General features: G+C 56.5%; 1 protein-coding gene across 4 annotated transcripts in view; it reads left to right on the top strand.

Annotated features, from left to right (window-relative positions):
- Positions 1–25,329, top strand: part of STRN4 (striatin 4) — a 25,857-nt gene extending 528 nt beyond the window's left edge. The window contains exons 1-18 of one of the 4 annotated variants that reach the window (XM_035287334.3): positions 17–6,541; positions 6,961–7,064; positions 7,633–7,706; positions 8,772–8,850; positions 12,381–12,578; positions 14,727–14,868; positions 16,725–16,884; positions 17,488–17,601; positions 17,949–18,043; positions 19,261–19,436; positions 19,530–19,577; positions 19,970–20,091; positions 21,619–21,789; positions 21,949–22,089; positions 22,549–22,647; positions 22,817–22,903; positions 24,109–24,344; positions 24,538–25,329. In XM_035287334.3, the coding sequence (XP_035143225.1) occupies positions 6,128–6,541; positions 6,961–7,064; positions 7,633–7,706; positions 8,772–8,850; positions 12,381–12,578; positions 14,727–14,868; positions 16,725–16,884; positions 17,488–17,601; positions 17,949–18,043; positions 19,261–19,436; positions 19,530–19,577; positions 19,970–20,091; positions 21,619–21,789; positions 21,949–22,089; positions 22,549–22,647; positions 22,817–22,903; positions 24,109–24,278 (2,394 nt within the window). In that variant the 5' untranslated portion in view covers positions 17–6,127 and the 3' untranslated portion in view covers positions 24,279–24,344; positions 24,538–25,329. Of the gene's footprint in view, positions 1–16; positions 6,542–6,960; positions 7,065–7,632; positions 7,707–8,771; positions 8,851–12,380; positions 12,579–14,726; positions 14,869–16,724; positions 16,885–17,487; positions 17,602–17,927; positions 18,044–19,260; positions 19,437–19,529; positions 19,578–19,969; positions 20,092–21,618; positions 21,790–21,948; positions 22,090–22,548; positions 22,648–22,816; positions 22,904–24,108; positions 24,345–24,537 lie in introns of those variants that run through there. The other 3 variants (XM_035287333.3, XM_035287336.3, XM_035287335.3) reach the window with 3 other exon arrangements.

Genomic DNA, 25,329 nt, shown 5'->3' with positions numbered 1-25,329 from the left:
GACAAGGAGGTGGGAGGGATCACCGGGACCGGCCGAGAGAAAGGGGCGGAGGGACCAGAACCGGCTGGGAGTGGGACTGGGACTGGGGCTGAGCGCGCCGGCAGCCGGGCTCCTGAGAGAGGCGACTCGGGAAAGAGAACTCGGGAAAGGTGGAGAGAAGCCGAAGGGGTCTGGGAAAGACCTGAGTGGTTTACTGTGGGAGTGAGCAGAAGCTCGCCGGGTGCCAAGGGACTCCCGACCCCGACCCCGACCCCGGCCCCGGCCCTAGCCAGGTGCAGGTTGGAGGTGGGAGTGTCCGGGGGGGGGGTACTTGGGACGACGATGGGAATGAGAGCGGGTCCTGACGGGGAACCGGGAGGAGTTAGGGAGAGGAAGTCCGGGAGCCTGGAATGGGTGTTTCGAGCGACTGGACAGTGGGCGTGGAAGGACGGCTGTTGAGGACCCTAGGAGTGGGAGGAGGGTTTCGAGGGGTCCGGGATGAAGGTGTGTGCCCTCCCCTCTGAGGAGGAAACTGGGGATCCCGGGTATGAGTGGCTGCAGAGTACAGTGGAAGGATCCTTGAAGTGGAAGTGTGGACAGGGCAGGGATGTGCCCTAGGAGCCTGGGTAGGAGAGCTTGAGAGGGGACGTCCCACTTTGGGGGTGTCCAGGAGTGGGTGCGATGGCACTGAGATGGGACGTGTGTGTAGGATGCAGGTAGAGAGCCCTGAATTGGAGTGTAGGGGGGTCAGGTATGTCCAGCATGGAGGTGAGGAGTCCTGGGATGGCGCCAATGAGGACAAGTTAGGGGGCTACCCTGGGATGATGCTTTAATGGGGAGAATTTTGTAGAACCGGAAGGTAACAAGAGGAGGCATCTCAGAGGGAACCAGGCAGGGCAGGGTGGGGTGTTTGGGGATGGAGATGTTTGTGGAAGTCCTGGGAAAAGGCCCGTGGTTTGTGGGGTAGCTTGGGACAGGCATGTGCTCCTGACTGATATATGGCAGAGTCTGAGGAGTTGGGCTGGGGTTTGTGACCTTGCGGAGCATCAGGTCCGTTGGCAGTGACTGTCTAGAGGACAGTGGAAATCTGAGGATTTGAAGGGGTCAGGAATAGCCCGCTGGAAGTCTGAGGATTCTTGGACTGAGGTGTTCTTAGCAGAAATTGGCAGTCCTTGCTTGTAGCAGCCCACCTTTCCCCTTCTGAATTGCCATTTTCTATCTAGTGGAAGTTGGTGCCCAAATAAATAACTGAGGAGAATTTTGACCATAGGGACCGGGTGTGGTGGCTCACGCCTATAATCTCAGCACTTGGGGAGGCCGAGGTGGGAGCATCCCTTGAGCCCAGGAGTTCGAGGCCAGCCTGGCCAACATAGCAAGACCCCATCTCTATGAAAAAATACAAAAATTAGCTAGGCGTGGTGACGTGTGCCTATAGTCCCAGCTACTCAGGAGGCTGAGGTGGGAGGATCGCTTGAACCCCGGAGGTTGAGGCTGTAGTGAGTCATGATTGCACCACTGCACTCCAGCCTGAGTGAAAGAGTGAGATCCTGTCTCCAAAAAAAAAAAAAAAGGCATTTTTGTCTATAGGATGAGTAAAGACCCTCTACTAACTCCCCCTGCCCTCATTTGCCATGGCTGAGGCTTGAGGCTGGGGTGGGAGCAGAATCCTTATGTAACGCTCTCACTTCTGGCCCACTCTCTACTTCCCAGCTCTTTCCCAGCATACATCTCATTAGATCTTCTCAATGCCCCATGATGTAGGCAGAGCCAGTGTTATTACCTCACTCAGCAGTAATGATGCCAGCTGCGATTCAGTGAGCACATATCATGTCTACAGTGCTGTATCAAGCACTGTCATACGAGCTGCCGTTGAATTCTTGCAGCATTCTGGGAGAGTAAATGATATTCCCCCTTGCCTTCAAAAAAGTAATCATCACAAGAGGAAATGGAGGTTTTGAGAGGGTAAGTGATTTATCTAGGATGCCAGCAGCTGAGCAGAAGGGCTGGTCTGTGGACCTTTTTTTTTTTTTTTTTTGAGATAGGGTCGGTGGCTCAAGCCTGTAATCCCAGCACTTTGGGAGGCCGAGGTGGGTGGATCGCGAGGTCAAGAGATCGAGACCATCCTGGTCAACATGGTGAAACCCCGTCTCTACTAAAAATACAAAAAATTAGCTGGGCACGGTGGCGCGTGCCTGTAATCCCAGGTACTCAGGAGGCTGAGGCAGGAGAATTGCCTGAACCCAGGAGGCGGAGGTTGCGGTGAGCCGAGATCGCGCCATTGCACTCCAGCCTGGGTAACAAGAGCGAAACTCCGTCTCAAAAAAAAAAAAGAGACAGGGTCTCACTCTGTCGCCCAGGCTGGAGTGCAGTGGCATGATTTCAGCTTATTGCAACCACTGCCTCTGGGGTTCAAGTGATTCTCCTGCCTCAGCCTCCCGAGTAGCTGGGATTACAGGCATGTATCACCATGCCTGGCTGGTTTTTGTATTTTTAGGAGAGACAGGGTTTTGCCATGTTGGCCGGGCTGGTTTCGAACTCCTGGCCTCAAGTGATCCACCTGCCTCAGCCTCCCAAAGTGCTGGGATTACAGGCGTGAGCCACTGTGCCTGGCCATCTGTGGACTTTTTAAGCCCGTGTTCTGTACCTCTCTGCTACCCAGTACAGATGAGAAAACTGGTTCAGGCAAGCACAGTGGCCTCCCCATAGTCACCCAAGCAGTCATAACAGAGCTTGGACTGAATCTCAGCCTCTGGGACTTTGTGCGAGTGCTCTGTGCCCACCACGCTTTCTTGTCATCCTGGAGGCTGAGGGAAAAAATGTATATCCCCTCCCTTAGTGACTCTTCTTGGAGCTTGAGAGGAACTTGTACCTGGCATGGTGCCAACACTGTCACCTTTTTACATTAGTAAAAATTCAAACATCTCAGAGGGGGGGTGTGTGTGTGTGAGTGTATGTATACACATATAAATGTGAGTGAAAAAGGAACGTACCCTCCCTTCGTCCCTTTCCCGCTCTTCTCTCCTGAGAAAGAAGAGTTCATCTATTACACAAGAAAGCTTGTGTAATGGATGAACTGCTGTGTGTACGTTTTGTGCCTTTCACGTAATAGTGTGTTTTGGTTTTCCTTTTGTGTCAGCACAGAGAACTCTTGCTCTTTTTCCTAGCTGCATAGCATCCCACGGGATGGCCGAACGGTAGCTGATTGAGTTCCACCCTGGTTGGTGGACTTTGAGAGTTTTTCTAGTTTTTCTCAGCAGACATGGCTGCAGTGAATACCCCTTATTCCTTTGCGAGTATGAAGCAGAACGGATGGGTGGAATAGGAGAGGGGATGTGTTTATGAAACAGTGATGGACTCTCCACGTTCACACCCCCCACCCTCTCCCATCAGCGGCACCTCTTTTACGCACCCTTTCTCGAACACTTACAGTAATAGACGGAGTGACTTCCCCTGTGAGAGCCCTTAACACCTTGGCAGTGTCAGGTTTTCCTGTTGGACTCTGAATCACTTTTCTTCAAAGAGCTGCATACAGCTGCTCCTAGCAGAAGACTTCTCACGCGCCTGTGCTTGGTACATGTGTCGGATGGCAGAGCAGGCAGCCCCTCAGGAGGTCCTGCCAGCAGGCACCGTCAGTTTGGAGCAGGAAGGTGCCAGAGCTGCAGTCTGGTAATGAGTAGGCATTTGCCAAGTGGGGAATTCTGAGAAGCAGGTAATGTGCTTTCTGCCTATCTGAAACTTCCAGGCTGGCAGAGGAAGCTCCTTCATGCAGGGAACCGCAGAGCTGTAAATGTCCATGCACACTTGATTGTGTGGCTCTGCCCATGTTCTGTGGCAGCTCTGACAGGGGAAGCTTTTTGAGGATGCCAGGGACCTTTTAATGAGAGATCTGAACTGGAAATTCATATAGGAGCAGCGATAGGGAGCTGTGGTGAGTGCAGTGCCGGCAGAGAATGTGTGGAGCTGTCCCCTCCCCACCCCAGCTTCCAGGGGGCGCATCCCTACCAGCAGCTGCTGAAGCTTGGGAAGAAGGCCCTTAGAAGATGGAGGGCTAGATGGCACAAAACGGGAACTCCTCCCAGGGAGCTCAGGCAGGAAGCAGTGAATTCAGAGAGGCATCAGCTCCTGGGAGGACTGCATTGCTAGGACTTCTCCCAAGCCTTTGGATGTTGCCTTGCTGGGAATAGCTTGAGGGGCAGAGAGGCAGGAGCTGCCAGGTATCAGAAGGTTTTGGGGGCGTGTGCTCTTCGGCTCTGGCCAGAGGGAGTGGCAGTGGGTGGATGTGGTGAGCGGTGGTGACCAGTACTTCCAAATCCTGGAAGGCCCACTACAACCCTTGGCCCTTGCAGACCAGGCAGCCAGTTGGGGGCTGCTGATGTTTGCAGCGAGGGAGAGACTGACTGGCCGCCGATGCTTCCTGTTTTTGGTGGATTCCACCTCCCTGAGACACGCCAACCACATCTTTCTGGTTCTCTTTCCAGAGGCACAGGGAATGGGACAGCAAAGCAGAGTGGGTGGCAGAGACCCATGCGTCCTCTTTAGCAGGAGGGAGACCACGGCTCGATGAGGCATCAGGGGGATGAAGGGGAAGCTGAGCCAGTGAGAGGTCTGGGTGGGATTCCCCACTCTGCTTCCTGCCCCCACAGATAGACCACCACTGTGTCCACAGCCCCCATCCTAGTCCAGACCACTGCAGTTCTGTCCTGGGGTTTCTAGGACTGCCCCCTTCTGTGACAGGGGTCTCTGTGTCCAGCTCTGCCACCTCCTGCTCCCTCTAGGCAGTTCTCCGTGCTGTAGCTGGGCTGCCTTCGTGACATGCGAATTGGTTCCATCTCTGCTTGAAACCCTTCCGTGGCTTCTCTGTGTTCCCTCTGCTGGGCCTCTGCACTTCTCTAACTGCCCTCGTTGAGCCTTTCACATGTTCTGAACCAGCCATCCTGGCCTTTTTAGCGTTCCTTAGCCCACCGCGCAGCTCGTCGGTCCTCTGCCAGTAGTGTCTTCCCCTCCCCTGACTAACTTCTCTTCAGCCTCAGGCCTTAGCAGAACTGTCGCTTCTTGTCCCTCCTCCCATAGCGTCTTTCGCTCCTGCAACAAGGTCCTAATCACGTTGTGTGTGAGTTGCTGCTCATGCCTGTCTCCTGCACAGGACTGAGTCCTGTGGGGGGCAGGAACCACGTGGCTCCTCTGTTATTCCCTAGTGCCTTACTGGGGCACCTGACACGAGTGGGCAGTCACCAAACTGTGGTGGGTGTTGACCGAGATGTAGGCTCCCGGCAGGCTGGACTGCCCCTGAGAGGTTGAAGGATCAATTACCAGAGCCCAGGAGGGTGGGGAGGAGAGTGAGGAGAAAAGTTGGGACTTGTCTTTGGTGGTCAGTCCGCCTCTCCTTACACCTTCTCCAGTGATTCAGAGAGTAGATTTGGGGGATCGAGAAGATATACAAAGGACAGAAACTCACGCTTCAGAGATGTTGATGTTGCATAAGTAGTTTTCCTGTCTGGCCTCGGGTGTTTATATAGATATGTGTTGGTAAAAGGTGTTAAGAGGGAAAACAATTCTTATTCTCGAAGAGGACAGATGAGGTTTCTTCTCTATAAGGTAACTCGTGACGTGTGTTTCTTTTTTTTTTGAGACAAAGCTGGAGTGCAGTGGCATAATCTCAGCTCACTGCAACCTCTACCTCCCAGGTTCAAGTGATTCTCCTGCCTCAGCCTCCCGAGTAGCTGGGACTACAAGTGTGCACCACCACACCTGGCTGAGTTTTTTGTATTTCTAGTAGAGACCGGGTTTCACCACGTTGGCCAGGCTGGTCTTGAACTACTGACCTCAAGTCATCTGCCCACCTCAGCCTCCCAAAGTGCTGTGATTACAGGCATGAGCCACTGTGCCTGGCCAGTCTACAGACATTTCTTATTGATGTGGGGTCTCCAAGGATCCTACCTCCCCTAAGGAACTGGGCCCATTTTGGAGTCGTGAAAGATGGACAGGGAGAATAAAAATGATGAGAAAGGTACAAGCTGGCGTCTGTTAGCTAAACCCTGCCAGGCCTTGGGCCGAGCAGAGCCTGGCACGTGAGGGGAGGGCACTCTTAGGAGTCTCATTTTCTAGAGGGGCAGATGGAGGCTCAGGAGGCTGATGACCTGCCTCGGTCATGTGGCAAGTAAGTGTCTACATTGGGCCTGGAGCTCTGGCTGTCCTGGGATGGAGTGGTGGAGTGCTTGGGGAGAAGCCAGGGTTGAGCCCTGAGCCAGGGCTTTGGCACAAGGGCTTCCAGACCATGGTCAGGAGCCAGGATCCTGCCTGGAAGGCAGTGGGCCCAGTGTCTCCAAATGACCTGTTGACAGACTGGAGCAGACGGCGCCGCTCAAACCAAGACGGTGTGAAGTGCTCGGCAGGGGTCATTCTGCGGCCCATTTCCCTCACACCCAGGGTGGAATGCAGTGGGATGGCGAAGGCCTGGCTAGTCAAGCTTTCTTGTGTTGGAGTGGGAGCCGAGCCGAGCCACCCACTCTTGTCCCTAAGCTCCAGAAGTAGCTTCCTACGCCTCCCAGAGACAGATGCTCTGGTAAGAATAGTGGAATGCCACCTCCACCAGCAGCCTGAGGGACAGCACCTGCTGGAGGGTGTGGGGGAGTCCAGGTGGTGAATGCCCACCCTCCTCTCCACCGCCACCCCAGACCCAACTTTCCCCAAAAGGCAGCTGCCAAGTGAGGCTCGAGCTGGCCCCATTGTCATCTCAGGGGTTAAGGGCTCCCCTTCAGCTCTCATTGTTGGTGATGTGGCAGGAGGCCCTGGAAACAGACCTAGACTGTCCTCTCAATGCTCCCCGAACCCTGACTCGGCATCTTTGTCGCCTGAGGAAGTGGCTGCCGCCCATCACTGAGGGGTGCCTGGGGACTGGCACTGTACTTGGGTGAGTGATGGACACACCAGCAGTGAGCCTGAGCCCCGGTGTCTTCCTTTGCCTCCTATCTGCCCTCCCAGGCACAGGTGGCCTTCCTCCAGGGAGAGAGGAAAGGGCAGGAGAATCTCAAGACGGACCTGGTGCGGCGGATCAAGATGCTAGAGTACGCGCTGAAGCAGGAAAGGTGAGCCTTCGCCCCGCCCGGGCCTGCCTTCTGGGTGCGTCTCAAGCTTAGTGTCAGGAGGCCACCAGCCACGCCTGCTTCCCGCTGAGGGAGATTTGGGACCAGCATTCTTTGGGGTTGGGCTGTTCCATAAGGTTTCATCATCGCAGTTCCATAAGGTTCTAGGGGAGAAACGACAGAGTAGGTGGGATTTGGGCTAGATGCCAGGAAAAATATTCACAATGCTGGTGGCTCGCTGTGCACCAGGTACCGTATATTCCCTACCCATGTTATTCCTGTCCCTTCCAATAGCCTAATGGGTATTGTTCGCCCGGTTTCTGATAAGGAACTGGGGTTTCCAGGGCTGATGATTTCTCCAAGGACCCCTGAGAACAGCCTAGGTTGCCTGACTCCAGGGAGTGATCTCTTCCTCCAGGCCGGGGTGTTGGGGGACAGTTCAGCTTCAGTGATAGGAGAGTGGTTAGGAAGAAGCCCTGCCAATTGGGATTTGGAATTCCGGATTCCTCAGGTAACGACTGACCCTGTCTGCTCTCCCACATTTCTTATTCATTGATCGTTGCTCTTTTAGGGCCAAATATCATAAACTGAAGTTTGGGACAGACCTGAACCAGGGGGAGAAGAAAGCAGATGTGTCAGAACAAGGTACCCACCCTCTGATACTTGCACTGTGGGCACCCTCCCGAGGAAGCGGAGTGTGCTGGAGAAGCAGGAAGATGGGGTGCCTCTTTCTCACTTTGCTCCTCAGAAGGCAGAATCACCCCGCGGCTGGGAGGGCAGAATCTCACTCTCAGAGCCCTGCCCATGGGCAGGTTCTGTGCCGGACCCTTGCGGCCAATCCTGCTTGCCGTCCCCCTGTGCACCAGAGGCAGACACACGAGCAGCTCACAGGATCCCTCTGCAAGGAGTGGGCGCCAGGGCTATTTATAGAGGGCCGGGGATGGTGCAGGAGAGCCGGGAAGACGTCACCAAGGAAGTGGCGTTTGAACAGGGTTGGCATTCAGTCATTTATCCAAAAAAGACATTTATTTGTGGGGTGCAGGCTTTGTATCACAGATCAAGGACCCAGCAGAGAGTACGGGAGACATGGTCCCTGCCCTCTGGTCCCTTGGAGTCTAAGCTTCTTGAAAGATGACTCACTTCCCCAGCAGGAGAGTGAGGGGAGAGAGCACAGACGCTTAGATGTACGCTGAAAGAGATAGGGGACAGGAAGTTGGTCACTGTGACTGGGCAAATGTGTAGAGAGGGCAGAGGACGTGGGAGGGCAGGTCAGGTAATGGGGAAGCTTGGCCAAGGCAAGCTGGGAAGACCTTGTGTGCTAGGCTGATAGTGATGGTCGTTACCTGCTGCCAGCTCCTCTCACTAGAATGGAAGTTCCACAAGGGCAGGGGTCTTTGTTTACCCATGTTGCCCAGGCCCTGGCCAGCTTGCTGTGGAGGAAGATGATAACTTGCCCAGAGTTCTAAGATAAACCCTTGTCTTGTCGGGGGCCAGTCTGGGGAATGACAGTCAGCAGACTAGAGATGAAGGCTGCTTCAGGGAGGAGGAATCCCTGCATTCAGGGAGAGCAGGGTTCCAGCACTCAGGGAGTGGTGCCACAGGACCCGTGACAGTGACCAATTTGGGTTGGAGGGGTGAGGAAGATGTAGGAGGTGATGGGTAGGTGGCAGTGGCCTGACTAAGAGAGCCTCCATTCTCTCCACCTGCCAGTCTCCAATGGCCCCGTGGAATCGGTCACCCTGGAGAACAGCCCACTGGTGTGGAAGGAGGGGCGGCAGCTTCTCCGACAGTGAGTGTGCTGGGGGGGGCGGGGGCTGGGAACACGGGGCACGCTTGGCTTGAGAGAGAAGTCCAAACACTCCATAGTCCTTTCCTTCCCCACTGGGGACACGAAATATCAGGATCTTAGCCAGCCATGGCTGGAATGGCCTTTCCCCGTGGGCGGAGCCTGGCCTGGGGAGCGGGAGGGAAGCTGCTGTAGGAGGCAGACGCCCCCCTTGGACGTGTCCCTGAGCGCCTCTGCCTCTGCCTCTGCGGCCTTTTGTTTTTGTTTTGGTCTCACTGGCCATAGGAGCCCTGAAGTGTGACTTTAATATATGTATATGTGTGTGTGTGTGTGTGAAGATTTATGAAGTGTGGCTCTTTATTCCCCAAGGGTAATATTCAGTTATTTTTTATTTGTTTTTTTTTTTTAAGACTAATCAAATGGAGCAGTGGGAAGTGGGGAAAAAGGGCAAATCTGTAAGTAGGTCTGTAATCGACTGTGAACGATCACAGTCGCTCACCGTGTTTGGACCAGCAAATTATTAATAGTATTTAGTATTATTTTTTGAGACAGTTTTTGCTCTGTTGCCCAGGCTGCAGTGCAGTGGCACGATCTCAGCTCACTGCAGCCTCTGCCTCCCTCCACCTCAAACAATTCTCCTGCCTCAGCCTCCTGAGTACCTTGGATTACAGGCATGTGCCATCACACATGGCTAATTTTTGTACTTTTTAGTACAGCCATGGTTTCACTGTGTTGGCCAGACTGGTCTCAAACTCCTGAGCTCAAGTGATCTGCCCACCGTGGTCTGCCAGAGTGCTGGGATTACAGGCATAAGCTAGGATGCCTGGCCAAATTATTATTATTTTGGTTTTATTTTTTGAGACAGAGCTTTGCTCTTGTTGCCCAGGCTGGAGTGCAATGGTGTGATCTTGGCTCACTGCAACCACTGCCTTCTGGGTTCAAGCTATTCTTCTGCCTCCCGAGTAGGGATTACAGGTATGCCAGGCTAATTTTGTATTTTTAGTAGAGACGGGGTTTCACTATGTTGGCCAGGCTGATCTTGAATTCCTGACCTCAAATGATCCACCTGCCTTGGCCTCCCAGAGGCATGAGCCACTGTTCCAGTCCTCAAATTATTATTTTTTAATTGTTGAAGAGATTTGCACATTTTAGAAAACTTGGAAAATATAGGAGAGCAGAGAGAAAAAAATCACTCATAATTCCTCCACCCAAGAAACTTCATACCCCTATAAACATTTTGCCCTGTATAGTCTCGATTTTTTCCATGGCTGTATATTTGTGCCTCTGTTGTCTTAATAAATGAATTAATTAATAAGACAGTCTCACTCTGTTGGCCAGGCTGAAGTACAGTGGTGCAGTCACAGCTCACAGCAACTTTGATCTCCTGAGCTCAAACGATCCTCCTGCCTCAGCCTCCTGGGTAGCTGGGACCACAGGCATGAGCCACTCTGCTCAGTTTATGTATTTTATTTACTTACGTTATTTGTTTATTTTTTATGTTTTGAGAGAATGTCTTGCTCTTTTTTTTTTGAGACGGAGTTTCACTCTTGTTACCCAGGCTGGAGTGCAATGGCGCGATCTCGGCTCACCGCAACCTCCGCCTCCTGGGTTCAGGCAATTCTCCTGCCTCAGCTTCCTAAGTAGCTGGGATTACAGGCACGTGCCACCATGCCCAGCTAATTTTTTGCATTTTTAGTAGAAATGGGGTTTCACCATGTTGACCAGGATGCTCTCGATCCCTTGACCTCGTGATCCACCCACCTGGGCCTCCCAAAGTGCTGGGATTACAGGCGTGAGCCACCGCGCCCAGCAATGTCTTGCTCTTTTATCCAGACTGGAGTGCAGTGACACAATCTCGGCTCACTGTAACCTCCACCTTCTGGGTTCAAGTGATTCTCTTGCCTCAGCCTCCTAAGTGGCTGGGATTAGCAGCGTGCATCACCACACCCAGCTAATTTTTGTATTTTTAGTAAAGACAGAGATTCACTAAGTTGGCCAGGCTGTTCTTGAATACCTGAACTCAAGTGATCTACCTGCCTTGGCCTCCCGAAGTGTTGGGATTACAGGCGTGAGCCACCGCGCCCAGCCCTGCTTATATATTTTATAAAAACTGGGATTTCTTTTCACTGTTAAGAGTTGGGAACATCTCTCCATATAAATTAGTAATGCTGTATCATTTTGAGGACCTTATAATTTCCTTCCTTTGGTCCTGTGGAGAAGAAAAAAATTCAACAGATAATTGTCTGTCATATGGATAACGATAACTCTCCATGGCCAATTCCTTCTTGTATATTCTGTTGAAGTTGTTTTTAATTTTTTAGTATTATAGACAATGTGATAAGAATCAAGAAGGTATTGTGCACATTCTTGGTTTCCTCAGGTAAGATACCTGGAAGTGCAGTTGCCAGCTTAAAGTATGCCCACACAGTAACCCTAAAATGCTAAGAGTAACACTAACAGGCTCTACTTATCAAGTACCTGGCACGCGCCTGGCACGGTGCGAGACGTTGTCCACACGGTGGCTCCTCACTGACATCTCTCAGTGCTCCCCTCACGAGAAAACTGGGATGTGGAGAGGTGATGTGTTTGCACCAGGTCACGTGGTTAGTTTGTGAGCTCTTGGTCAATCTGCCCCAGTGCCCAACTCTAAAGCCCCATGCTTCCCTGTCTCTCTGTTGGCGGGAGACAGGAGCCACGCATGGGATGAGATGTGCATGCAGCCTCACACGGGAGAGGCAGGGTCAGGGCTGCAAAGGGAGAGGGGACGGCAAAGGCCTCTCGGCCCAGAAGCCTCCTGAGGATTAGCAAGGGACTGTTGTCTCTATTTTGAAGCCGCAGATACCCCGGATTGATTTTTGTTCTTTTTCTCCTTCTTTTTTTACTTGTAGTCCAGTCGCAGCTGGCTTCAGTTTTTTAAGTTGCAGAAGTAGTAAGTGCTCATTTGTAGAAGTCAGTAGAGTCAGGTGCACAAGTTCCTCTTAACGCCCCAATCCCATTCTCCAGAGGTCGCTGCTGTTGCGCTTTTTATGGGTCTTTCTAGGCCTCTTGGGGTACATGATACAAGTGTGTGTGTGTGTGTGTGTGTAGTGTAAGCTTATATGCACAGTAACGCCTCTTTGTTTTTTTCTACAAACACTGGCATCATGTGGATCGTCGAACTTAGCGTTTTTGTTCTGCTCTTTACCGTGGCCAGCTTTCCTTAAGGCTCTGCTGTGTTGATCTTCTGCCTCGCAGCCCTATGAGCATTTTGCTGACACAGTCCATCATTGGGTGCTGAGGCTGGTCCCTGTGCTTCGGCTTCCCTGGACAGCAGTGCAGGGAGCACCCTCACGCGACAGCACTGTGCATGTGTACAAGGGCTTCCACTGGAAATTGCCTTGATGGGGACAGCCGCAGTGAGGGTGTGCTTACATCAGATTTTGGTGTATGCTCTTAAGTGGCACCTTACGAGGTCCCCTCAGTTTGCATTGGCCCCTGCGGTACCTGAAGAAGCCCAGGGGATGTCTGACCCATATGGCTCTGCACCCCTGCAGGTACCTGGAAGAGGTGGGCTACACAGACACCATCCTCGACATGCGATCTAAGCGTGTCCGTTCCCTGCTGGGTCGCTCACTGGAGCTCAACGGGGCAGTGGAGCCAGGTGAAGGGACCCCCAGGGCTCCACCAGGCCCTCCGGGGCTCAGCAGTGGGGAGTCGCTGCTGGTGAAACAGATCGAGGAGCAGATAAAGAGGTGAGCCCTTGGGCCTGGCAAATATGTCTTTCTTCCTCTTGACTGCTGCTGAGGGCCAGGGACAGAACGTCAGCTGATGTCCCTGGGTGCCCTGGTGGCCCCTCCTCCTGGAGTATGCTGTGGGCTCCCTTGTTTCAAAATCCTCAGTCTCTTCACTGCTGGGATCCCCTGGATTCTGTTCTGAGTTCCTTCCACACACTTTCCCATGGCCTCATCTCCAGCCCTGCTCCCATCCTGATACTCAGACCTGCATGCTCCTCGGTCATGTGGGGTGCCTCGCCAGCAGGGAGTGGAGCATGTGAGGTGGCCACCCTCGGGAAGCTCTGGCTTGTTCATTGTTTCATCAGTGGTTGTCAGTTAAGCCAAACAAGCGAGGCCATATAGGTGATGCTAAGTGCAGTGAAGCCCACGAGGGCCAATACGTGCTCAGTGAAATAGTGCTCCTCTGGGGGGGGGTGGGCAGGGAGGGCCTCTGTGGAGGTGATGCTTGTGCAGAGATAAGCTGCATGAGTAGAATGTTCTAGGCAGAGGGCACAGTGAACCCCGGGGTCCTGAGGCAGGAGAGGTGTAGCCCATGCAGAAGCAGCACGAGACTGGCGTGACTGCAGGCGGTGAGGCGTGGGCCACAGGAGGTCACCACGGAGTCTGTTACTCGGGCCTTGGGCTGGGTTAGTCTAGATTCGAGTCGGGTATGGGAAGCCAGTGGTTTTGAGCAGGGGAGTGACATAATCCCACATTCTTGATTCGCTCTGAGAAGGAGAGGCTGTAGGAGGGTCCCCTACGAGGCAGGGGGACCGGTTGGGAGAGGATCTCGATGTCCAAGCCAGAGCTGATGGGCCTTAGCAGTGGCGAGGCAAGAGGTGTTCACTTCCCCAGGGGCTTTCGGGCAGTTGACGCTAAAGGACTGCAGCTAAGGGGAGAGGAAAGAAATGGGGGACTCCAGGGTTTGTTGTGAGCCATTGGAGCAGCATCCCCCTGAGACGGGGAAGCTTGGAGTGGAAGTTCTGGGGGCTGCCAAGGTCATGTGAAGCATGAGGGGCCTGTTTACCCCCATGTGGAGATGCGGAGCTCGGGCCCCTAAACATAGCTCTAGTTGAACAAGCACATGGGCATTCTTTGGAAAACCACGGGCCACCTGCAGTGCCTGGAATGAGTGTAGATGGTTAGAGAAGAGATCTGGGGACTGAGCCCGGGTGCTCTCTCACTTAGAGGCTGGAGGGAGAAAGAGGAAGCTGAGAAGGAGGCTGAGCCCATGCAGCTGGTGTCGGTGTCTGGGAGGAAGTACCATGAGAACAGTGTCCCATGTCCCGTGTCCCGCTGGGAGTGCAGGGAGTATTCTGGGCAGGTGTTTAAGAGCATGGAGCGGAGTTCTGCAGATGGCAGCCCTGAAGCAAGTGGGTAAATCTGCAGTGATCTCTACACCGAGTGGTAACTGCACCCTTGGGCAGCTGACAAGACCTCCAGGGCATCAACCTGATGGCAGGATAGGGGATGTTTGCGTCGATCTGTACTTCGAATTCCACCTGCCTTCTCCGCAGTCAGGCTGGGTCAGTACCTCCTCTGCTAAAACCTGTCATGAAGTTGGAAGCCAGGAGGTGGAGGGAGGAGTGCCATCTGTTGCTGAGGATAGTGCAGGCTCCTGAGTAGCAGGGATCGCCGGCGCCCCCGCTCATGCGAGGCTGGCTGGCTCTTGGCGCCTTGCTGAGCATTTGTAGAATGGCCGCTAGTCTTTCCTGCGGGACGATCTGCCTCCTGCGGGACGATCTGCCTCCTGCGTGACCTGCTCTTGTGGTCTGACCAGGCTGTCGGAATGGGGACTCTGAGTCAGTGGCACTTTCTCATCCAGCTTTCCTCCTGACTCGGCATAGGATGGAGATTTGTGGCCAGGGTTGGGGGCTGGCCCTCTGGAACTCGGGTCGGAGGTCAGTGAGGACTGTCTGTGGTCTAAGTGAGGCTTCCAGTTGGAATGAGCATTTGTTGGGCAGAGGCTGGGGTTGGGGCTTTGTGTCTGACCAGAGTCAAGGCTTCTCAAGGTTTAGGGGGTTAGTTGGGTCTGGACTCTGGCCACCAAGCCTGGGCAGGCACCTTCCCATCTGAGATTTGACACCTGGCAGGACTCATCCTCCTCTGCTCTGCTGTCTTGGGCAGGAACGCGGCAGGCAGAGATGGCAAAGAGCGCTTGGGCAGCTCGGTGCTGGGGCAGATCCCCTTCCTGCAGAACTGCGAGGACGAAGACAGCGACGAGGATGATGAGCTGGACAGCGTGCAGCACAAGAAGCAGCGTGTGAAGGTGAGCCCCTTCCTCCACGCCCCCGAAGCCTGGCCGGCTGCTACCTGGTCCAGGCCCTTCCCAGAGTTAGCTGGGGCCTTCAGGGCCTACACTGTGTCGGCAGTAGGGATGTGGAGACACACAGGCCCTAGCCTGGAGGAGCTCTGGCCAGCAGCGGCCTTGTAAATAGTAGTGTGCAGAAAGACACATTGTGGTGGAGGCTGGGGCCTGTGCCCATGAAGGAGGGACCTGCGGGAGATGGCCTCGGGGCTTTCCCTGGGCCCTGGCCTTCCCACTAGCGGGCCCCTTCGCCTGGGTCCCCTTCCTTTCCTCCTTTAGACTCAGCTCAGGTACCCCCCACCCCCCAGGAAGCCTTCTTTAACTCACCCTGGGCCCCCTTCCCTGTTCTTGGCCACTCTGGGGTCCTCCCTGTCTGGTCTGGGAGGGACTGGGTTTGTTTGGGCCTCCACTCCCTCTCCAGTGTTCCCAGTGTGGCTCAGCACAGAGTCACACCCCAAATGGAGTGGTGTGCACGGAGCTGCAGCACTGCAAGAGGCCTAGAGGAGGAGCAGGAGGGCCGAGTCCAGGGCCTCAAATGCTGGCCCCTGGTCCAGACGCTGGCTCCTTCCTGCCCCTCTGGGAATTTCCAGTCCTTTTCCACCCTCCACCTGTCCCTTCAGGAATCATCCGTGGTGTTTACAGCCCCACAGGCCTGCACCCTTGGGGCTGGCTGGTTGTGTAGGGCTCTCTGTCTCCACACGGCAGCCCTCCAGTGAGGCCCAGCTGGGAACCCAGGGGACTGCCCCTGTCTCCCAGGTGGCCCCAGCCCAGCTGCATGAGTTCGGGCCCACGCTGCTTTGTCTTGGCTTCAGTCTCCTCTCCCTTCAGATCGGGCTGAGTCTCTGTGTCTGGTAGTTGAGGATTCATTAGAAATAGCTGGTGCCCAGGAAGCCCTCAGCTGCACGGTGGCTGTCCCCCAAGTGCTCATCAGGTGTTAGTGGCGCTGGTGGCATTGGTGTGGTGGAGCTCTCATTGTTCCAGGCACTGCTGGCAGAGCACCATTGCGGCTCGTTGGTGTGCCCCTCAGAGCGCCCAGGGCAGTTCCCTCCTCTGTAGTCCTAAAGCCCCCTCCCCATTCTTTCCCCAGGTGTTGAATAAACCTTGACCATAGTTCTTCTCCATGTCCCGTCTGTCTGGTCCCCCCATGCCGGTCAGAGGCTGGCCCCTCACTGGTGCCCTAGAGGTGTCGCCAGACTTAGCCTGGGTGCCGACATGTGGATGGGGCCAGCCACACGATGGAGGAGTTGACGGTGGGCTGAGCTTGGCCTTGATGACCTGGGGCAAGTGGGTTGCCCTACTCAGGCTCGGTCTCCTGGGCTGTCATGGGGAGTGATGAGAGTGTTCACGGTAGCTGCTCACAGGGGTGGGGTTAAGTAAAGCCGTGTCTGCGAGCGTAGTCAGTGAGTGGGATTTGCTCTTGAGCCTGCACAGAGGCCGCTGCTGTGTTTATGGTTGCAATGCTGTGGTCTGTTTGTCCTCACTTCAGTTTGCACCTCCATATGCTCACACACGGACACCAGTGCATATCTGCTCTCCCTGAAGGCAGATTGTTGCATTATGTGGCTTTTCTTCATTCAAGGCTGGGTGCTAGGGGACTGGAACAGGCTGAGCTGGGTGGGGCCAGACCAACCAGCCCCAGTGGTAGCAGCCGTCCAAGACTCCGGCAGGGGGCGCTCCAGGGCAGCCAGCTGGTGGCTGAGGCAGCCCCATGAGCAGAGACAGGCCCGGAGCCCCAGATTATCTGTTCTCAGGCATGGGGGTGGCTTAGTCTCTGGACAAGAGGGCCCCTGACTTGTCTGGCTTTCTCTATGCCCCAGCTCCCATCCAAGGCCCTGGTGCCCGAAATGGAAGACGAGGACGAGGAGGACGACTCTGAGGATGCCATCAACGAGTTTGACTTCCTGGGCTCAGGAGAGGACGGGGAAGGGGCTCCAGACCCTCGGCGGTGCCCCATGGATGGGAGCCCCCACGAGCTGGGTGAGCTCAGATTTTCTGGCCAGGCTCCGCTTGCTTTCCCCACTGAGGGGCGGGAGCAGGCCCAGCTGCCCACAGCTGCTTCCTGTGCAGGGTCTCTCCACCGGACGGATACGCTTCCTGAGAGGAGGGTAGCCAAGGAGAGCAGGAGGCCCAGGCCATGGTGGCCAGCCCCTCACCTCTTCCCTGGAAAATCCCCGTGGAGATGCAGGCAGGCCTGGCTCTTCCTGAAGCAGTGCCGCCAGCCTTCTAGGGCGGGCGTCTAGCTCTGGCCGGCCTCAAGGAGGGAACAGGATGAGGACCCAGTGGGGGAGAAGCAGGTGGGAGGGCTGTGTCTTCCTCCTTGTCTTGTGACTCCCAGCTAGGAGGGCCCTCAGGTCACATGGGATGGATGGCTGGGGCCTGAGGCCCAGGCAAGGCAGTGACCTGCCTACTGCCCACGGAGGGGCCCAGTCAGCTTCCCCTCCTCTGCCCATAGCCCCACTGGGGCCAGAGCTTCACAGCCCCCCACAGTAGCAGGGGGTCCTTGGTGTGGGAAAGGCATCACCTGCAGCAGGCTGGGTTGGAACTGCTAGGCGACTCCGGCCCTGTTCCTTGATCCTGCAGAAAGCCGTCGGGTCAAACTCCAAGGCATCCTGGCTGACCTGCGGGATGTGGATGGGCTGCCGCCAAAAGTGACCGGCCCACCTCCTGGCACACCCCAGCCCCGGCCACACGAAGGTAAGAGGCACCCCCCACCTGGCCCCAGTCCTGCGGGCCCACGGCAGAGGGAGGCTGCAGAGCTGAGCCCAGGGCTTCTGTGTCCTCAGGGTCGAGGCCCAGCCTCCAGTCTGCAGCCTCCCTGCCCCAAAAGTTCGTCTGTCTGTCTGTCTCCCTCTCTTTTTGTCTGTCCTGCCCTGTCTGTCTCTCTGTCTCTTTCCAGCTGTGATTCTTCATCTTGTCCTCTCCCTGTCTCTCTCTCTTGCTCCTTATCTCTCTCTCTGCCTCTCTCTGTCATTCTCTCTCTCCCTGGCCCTCTCTGCCCCTCCCTCCCCTCCCCCTACCAGGTTCCTTTGGCTTCTCCTCAGACGTCTTCATCATGGACACTATCGGGGGCGGGGAGGTGAGCCTGGGGGACTTGGCAGATCTCACCGTCACCAACGACAACGACCTCAGTTGCGATGTAAGTTCTCCAGGTGCCCCCTGCAAGCTGTTACAGGGTGCTGCCTGTGCCCTGCTCAACCCGTTTTACAGAGGGGTACAGATGTAGACAGTGGAGGGACTTGACTGCGGTCACTGAGGCACAGGGCCTGGAAGACTCTGGAGCCTGTGTCTTAATCACAGCTTCTCCACTCAGTGCCCCTCCCACCCCTGGCTATTTGGGATGCAGGAAGATGACCTCCAGCCACCTCCTGCTCTGCCACATCAGGCCAGTCTAGTGTGAATGGGCAGCTGGACTGAAATGAGATGTTCCAGGACTGAGATACGTGGATGGACTTCTGGCCATCTGGGAGCCTTTGGCATGGGTGCTTGTGCCCATTTTCCCGTGGCAGAATGGGATCTCCAGTGTTGGTGACCCCAGCGAGGCTGGTGGGGGAAGTGCTGTGAGATTTGGGAGGTGGGGTCAGAGCAGAGGCCTGAGCATCAGAGTGTGCCATGGGGCTCCTCTGCACGCCCTGAGATGTCACTTGGGGAAGTACATTGTTCTGAGCTTTGTGCCCAGCCTGTGGCTGCTTTTACCTGCCCCAAATTTGAGCCTCTCAGGGGTGGCAGGAACAAGCCATGTCATTCCCCTGCTTTGAGTTCCCGGCTCCTGGTTTCTCCAAGGCTTTTTCTTAGGATGAAACACACATTCCTCCTGGGCTTCCCACCCAGCGCCTGCCTCACCCCCTGCCACTCTCCTCGCCTTCTGCTGCCTGCTCCACTGGCCTCAGGCTGGGCCGTTCATGCTGCCCGGGGCCGCTGCACAGGCACCTGTCCACTCCAGGGCCCTCTGCATATCTGGTGAAGTCCTGCTCACTCGAGCTTCCTCAGGAAAGCCTCAGTGGCCCTGGGAAGAGGGCAGGCTGCCTGCTGTCTCCCTGTGCATCTTAGTTCACTGCCCTGCTCATGGCTCGTCATCCCACACATGTGTGGGATGCTCCAGTGTCTCTCTCAGTCTCCTTCCTCTCAACTGCAAGACCCCAAGAGGTCAGGCTCACCTGTCTCTCCAGAACCTAGCCCAATGTGGGGACTTGTAGAGCAAGCGTGGAGACTGCCCTGCAGAGGAAGGGGAGAGGTCCCGGCATTCCTGCCAGGGCCATCTGGGGGGAAGGGAGGGGCCTCAAGCCCTGGGTGTCAGTGTCTGCGTGACTGCTGAGATGGATGCAAAAACACTGAGGCAGCTCCCCCCAACCCCAGCTGTCTGACAGCAAAGATGCTTTTAAGAAGACGTGGAACCCCAAGTTCACCCTGCGCTCACACTATGACGGCATCCGCTCTCTGGCCTTCCACCACAGCCAGTCGGCTCTGCTCACTGCCTCCGAGGATGGCACGCTCAAGCTCTGGAACCTGCAGAAGGCGGTCACGGCCAAGAAGTGAGGGCAGCAAGCCCAGAGCCAGGGGTAGGGGCATCTGGGGACGGGGGTGACAGGGTCTCAGTGACATCAGGCTCATCTGTCATCCCACAGGAATGCGGCGCTAGATGTGGAACCTATCCATGCCTTCCGGGCTCACAGGTAGGGAGGTGCCCCTGAGCCTGCTAGAAACTTCGTCCCAAATGCAGTCTGACCCCTAACCCACTAACCGCCATGCTAGGAGGCCTGTGGCAGGAGGCAGGACAGCAGGGGGCTCAGTCCCTGTGCCCCTCCATGATAAACGAAGCCCTGGCTCCTGGGGCTCTGTGCTGACTTTCTCATGCCCTGGTAGCTGGTGTCCAGCACAGCCATTCAGGGAAGGTGGGGTAGGGGAGGGCAGGGGACAGGCAACCAATCCAGGTGGCACGGCCAGAGCCCCAGTTGCTGAATTCCTTTTGGCCATCAATGTTGAGTGCTAGTAGGAACATAGGTCCTGTGGCCAGGGGAGGCTCTGAGCTTGTCTCATCCCCTTCTCGCATCTTTGTCTCTTCCAGGGGACCAGTGTTGGCCGTGGCCATGGGCAGCAACAGCGAATACTGCTATAGTGGAGGGGCGGATGCCTGCATCCACAGCTGGAAGATTCCAGACCTCAGCATGGATCCCTACGATGGCTACGGTGAGGACAGCGCTGCCTGCCTTCCCCTCACATCTGCTGGGGCCTGGCTGTCTCTCCACGCATGCACGCATGCACATAGGCATGCACATGCCTCATCCACTTCTTGTGGATGCATTGCAGGCATTGGGAGTGTGTGTGAGCGCTCCGAGCTGCTCTGTCAAGAGCAGCGAGATGCAGTGCGTGGCTGAGGGCTGGGCCAGCCAAGTGGGAATGATGGTTGTGAGAGGAGATGGTGAAGGTGACTGAGAATCCACATGAGCTGGCATCTAGGAGGCAGAGCTGGGGCCGCCCAGGCCGGGAGCAGCCCATGCACAGGCGTGGCCAGCCCTGGCAGCCTCTGCTCTGCCACGCTGTGTGCTCTGCCTGTGGGGATCTGCCAGGGTCTGCGTGGTTGGGTGGAGGGCATGCGAGAAGAAAGTAGAGAAGGTGGAGTTAGCTGGGCCAGGCTGGACGGAGTTGGGGCTTTCTTTTTGGGGCAACTAAGAGCTAACTAGGGAAGTGACCAGACTGCCACTTCCATTCAACATCTGTCCTCCTGCTTTCTGCCACCTTTTTTTTTTTTTTCTGAGACAGAGTTTTGCTCTATGGCCCAGGCTGGAGTGCAGTGGCGTGATCTTGGCTCACTGCAACCTCTGCCCCACAGGTTCAGGTGATTCTCATGCCTCAGTCTTCTGAGTAGCTAGCATTAGGTGTGTACACCTATATCCGGCTAATTTTTATATTTTTGGTAGAGACTGGGTTTCACCATATTGGCCAGGCTGGTCTCAAACTCCTGACCTCAGGCGATAACGCTTGCCTCCCAGAGTGCTGGGATTACAGGCGTGAGCCTCCACGCCCGGCTCTGCCTCCTCTTTTGATCATGCATCTGGCCCTGTGCTCCATCTTGTCCGGGCAGAGTTCAGAGGTCTTTGTCTGCTTTCAAGGGGAGGACATGTTAGAGAACAGGCTCACCTGCACAAGGTCAGGGGTCAGTCCCAGACATATTGGCCACCACACCTTCGGTGTCAGCAGGCCAGAGCTGCCAGCATGGACTTCAGCAACCAGGGAGGCAGTGGTTGGACCTCTGAACCACTAGGGGGCTTTGGAGAGACCAAGTGAGGCTCAGGCACTGGGCCGTGGGCTGAAAAGACTGCACAGGCCGGAGCTGGGGCGGACCCTCAGCCAGTACAGGCTGTGTGCCGCTTGTGGGGGCACAGAACCACACTGTTCCTTTTTTCTTAATGGAGACTGAAAAAATTCTGAATTGAGCTTCCAGTTTCTGGGCCCTGCTTGGGGGGACAGCCGTGAATGGAGGGAAATCCCTGCCTTCGGGAGCCTTAGAACCTTCCTTAGAGAGCTAGCGGGCAGTGTGAGCAGCTTCTGTGCTGTCCTGGTGGTGGACAGTTCTGAGGGGCACCAGGGCGTGAAGCGGGTGCACAGGTGATTCGAGCCCAGCCACCTGGGGCTTGGCAGAACTGGGGCTCCAGGCTGTCCAGGGAGGAGCTGGCAGTCCTGACACAGCCCATTTCCTCCCTGCGGTGGGTGCAGACCCAAGCGTGCTGAGCCACGTCCTGGAGGGCCACGGCGATGCCGTGTGGGGCCTGGCCTTCAGTTCTGCCTCCCAGCGCCTGGCCTCCTGCTCCGCCGATGGCACCGTCCGCATCTGGGACCCCAGCAGCAGCAGCCCGACCTGCCTCTGCACCTTCCCCACAACCAGCGGTGAGTGGAGGCTACACCTCACCCTGGAGCTCTACGGGGCTGGAGGCTGTCAGGGTGGTTCCCGCTGAGGCCCCAGGCCTCCCACCCACAGTCCCCCACCCTGGGGCAGGGCTGGATCTGAGGGTCCCTTCAGCAGCCCTCTCTCCCCTGTGCCCTCAGAACACGGGGTCCCCACCTCAGTGGCCTTTACCAGCACCGAGCCTGCCCACATCGTGGCCTCCTTCCGCTCTGGCGACACCGTCTTGTATGACCTGGAGGCTGGCAGTGCTCTCCTCACACTGGAGTCCCGGGGCAGCAGCGGTAAGCGGGCCGACAGCAGCTCATGGAATTGCTCTGTGTCTTCCGGGCCCCACTTCCTCCTGGGGCTTTGATGACCCTCTTGCCAGTCAGCTCAGATGACTCCCCTGCACCCTCGGGCCCTGAGCAGGAAGGAAGTCGAGTCCTGGTGCAGGGCCCCCACCTTCACAGCCAGGGCACTTGGGGGGCCAGGTGGGGAGAGTGTATCAGGGACACCCTATTGGGCCCTCTTGGTAGAGTAGTGGAATTTCATGTTTGTTACTATTCTTCCCCCAGCTCCAGGATGGCCCAGGGGCTCCTTGTGCAGACCCAGCACTGAGGTCAGGGATGGGAGTGGCCTTGCCCAGCCCCTCTCGACATCCAGGCAGAGGCTGGTGTAGGGCTGTCATGCTGCACTTGTGCCTCCGTCCTGGTCTTCCTGATCTTCCCCTTGACATCCTTCTCACCCTGCTTTTCCTTCAGGTCCAACCCAGATCAACCAAGTGGCGAGTCACCCAAACCAGCCTCTCACTATCACCGCCCACGACGACAGGGGCATCCGCTTCCTGGACAATCGGACAGGTGAAGTCCAGCCCATTGTGTTCGTGGAGGGTGGGGAGTGCCAGGGGCAGGCGTCAGAGACGCTCGAGTCCCGGTGGGAGGCCCTGGGAGGGTCTCCTCCAGGTCTTTCCCTCTCCCAGGGAGGCCCAGAGTGGGAGGGGAACCTGCCACCCACCCCCTCTCACCTCAGGTAAACCGGTGCACTCCATGGTTGCACACCTGGACGCAGTCACCTGCCTAGCCGTGGACCCCAATGGCGTATTCCTGATGTCAGGAAGTAAGCTGGGCACACTAGGCCCACTGGGGTTGGGGAGAAGGGGAGGAAGAAGCCTGGGCACTGGCCTCAGGCAAGTGCTCAGGGGGCTTGGGGGCCAGGACTGAAGGAAGCCGGTTTGGGTGAAATGACAGGAGATACGGGGCAGCACAGCACTCCGGGATCAGCTCCCTGGGGCACTGGAGCTGCATCATCTCATTTGGCCTCTAAACAACCTGCACGGTTGGTACTTTTATCTCCAGTTTACAGATGTGGCCCTGACCCTTTGTAACTTGGCGTCAGGGCCTCGTAGCATTGCTCCAGGTCTGCCTGGCCAGTCCCCGCAGGGACTTATGTTCTCCTACCCTCCGTCTCTGGATAAGGGCATCCAGGGCAGCAACAGGCTGTGCTTAGAAGGGATGGAGCGGGATGTGGGTGGGTGGAGAAGGGGGCTGGAGCTTGCTGTGGGGTGAAGGGCAAGGCCTGCCTGGTAAGGCCTGCAGTAGGTGCAGGCATGAGTGCGTGTGCGTGCATAGAGGCGCAGGCCATGGTGATGGAAGCTGTGGCTGGTTCTGCCTCCAGGCCTGTGCTGGCAGCCTCTGGTGGGTGAGGGGCTGGTCGGTGAGGGGCTGGTCAGTGAGATCCAGCCCAGTGCAGAGATTAGTACAGGGTCCGGGTCCCCACAGACAGGCCTCAATTCTGGGGACTGCTAGACAGTGGAAGAAGCTGAGCCTTTGCCCTGCCTAGTCTTCCTGACCCTAAACCGGACGTCTCCTCACCAGGGCCCTGCTCAGGCTCTTGTGGCTACCCCTGCCTCCTGCCTTGGGACCTTCCCCATCTGTTCTGCCTGGAAGGCTCCCTGCATTCCTCCTGGGGCCATTCTGTCCTCACACTGACCCCTGGGTTGCTTTCTTCATTTCCTGTCTTAGCTGCAGCCTCAGTGCTGCTGGGCAGGGAGAGTTGCCTGTTTTGTTCGCTCCCCGCCCCTGGGGCTCAGTGTGCAGTAGCTGCTCAGGAAATGCTGGGGGATGAGATGGACCATGGACAGGAGGGGATGGGGGTTCTCCTTTGGGTGGGCCTCAGGAGGTGATGGGCAGAGGGTGAGGGAGAGGAGAGTTGAGCCCTACTTCCCCGGAGGCCTTTGGACAAGGCCAGGTGAGGGGCTCCAGGGCTGAGTCTGAGCGAGGAGCCCCATGACTACCCCTTCTGGCCCCCCCACACCTGCGAAGGCCATGACTGCTCCCTGCGTCTCTGGAGCCTGGACAACAAAACGTGCGTGCAGGAGATCACAGCCCACCGCAAGAAGCACGAAGAGGCCATCCATGCTGTCGCCTGCCACCCCAGCAAGGCCCTCATCGCCAGTGCTGGCGCCGATGCCTTGGCCAAGGTCTTCGTATGATGCCCACCTGGCCCTGCCCTGGCCGACACGCTGGCTGGGGAGTGGGGCCGGGCAGGTGGGGCTGAGGTGAGGGCAGAAACCCTGCATCCTGAGCCCACGCATACCCCTGGGCTGATATTCCTCAGGTGCTGATTCCCAAGATGTAGTCAGGGGCACCCTGTGAATCACTGGGGGAGCCCTGGGCATGCAGCGGAGGGACTGAGGCCCGAGAGGCACCCTAGAGGCAGCGGCTCAGCCTCCCCTTTCTTCTCTCCTGCAGGGTCTCCCAGCCTCACTGGAGGTGCAGAGGCCTGGCCTCTGCCTGTCTGCCATGGAGCCTGGTGGTGCTAACGGCCCTTTCCCCAGGAATCCCTCCCCCACGGCTGCCTTCCCCAAGCATCCAGCCTGGGGATGGGCCCGTTTCAGGAATCACCCCCGAGGATGGCCTCGGGGCTTCCCCCTGTGCCCTGACAGCTGTTCCTGGTAGCAGAGCTGCCTTGGGGAGGGCAGCACAGCCAGGGCCAGGTGTCTTTAGGGATCAGTTTCTCCAAGACACCAGAAGGTGCCAGGTTCTCCCCTTGAGCTCCTGCTCCCCTAACCCCATCCTCCCAGAGCTGTGCAGGAGCTGTGCTGGGAGAATGGGTGGCAGCTGGGAGCCTTGGGCTGGCTGCGCCTTCCCTCCGGCCCTCTTCACTGCTTTCCAGACACTAACCAAGGCCCAGGGATTGCCCAAGACTCCTAGGGCAGACCTCCCAGTACTCCACGGGGGTCGCCCATGGGCAGAGACAGCCTTGTGCCCCTCCCTGGGGTGTGGAGGGTGGAGTGGGCCCCTGGGCCCACCTGAACTCCCTGTATATCTGTATAAATAACAGGATTTTCATGCCACCCCACCTGCGTTGTCACTGTGTGATGGTCTCAGTCAGTCTGTCCCTGCCTCCACTCTTTCCTCTATTTATTTCACTTTCTTGTTTCCTGCACCCTCGGTCCCCTTCCAGGTTCCTGTTTATAAGCCCCATCCTCTCTGCCCCCATCTTGTATGTGAAAACTTGTCTCAATAAACCCTTTGGAGTAA

Source organism: Callithrix jacchus, chromosome 22, assembly GCF_049354715.1.
Source record: "Callithrix jacchus isolate 240 chromosome 22, calJac240_pri, whole genome shotgun sequence".
NCBI classification, from domain to species: domain Eukaryota; kingdom Metazoa; phylum Chordata; class Mammalia; order Primates; family Cebidae; genus Callithrix; species Callithrix jacchus.
This window is presented reverse-complemented; position numbering and strand designations above follow the sequence as displayed.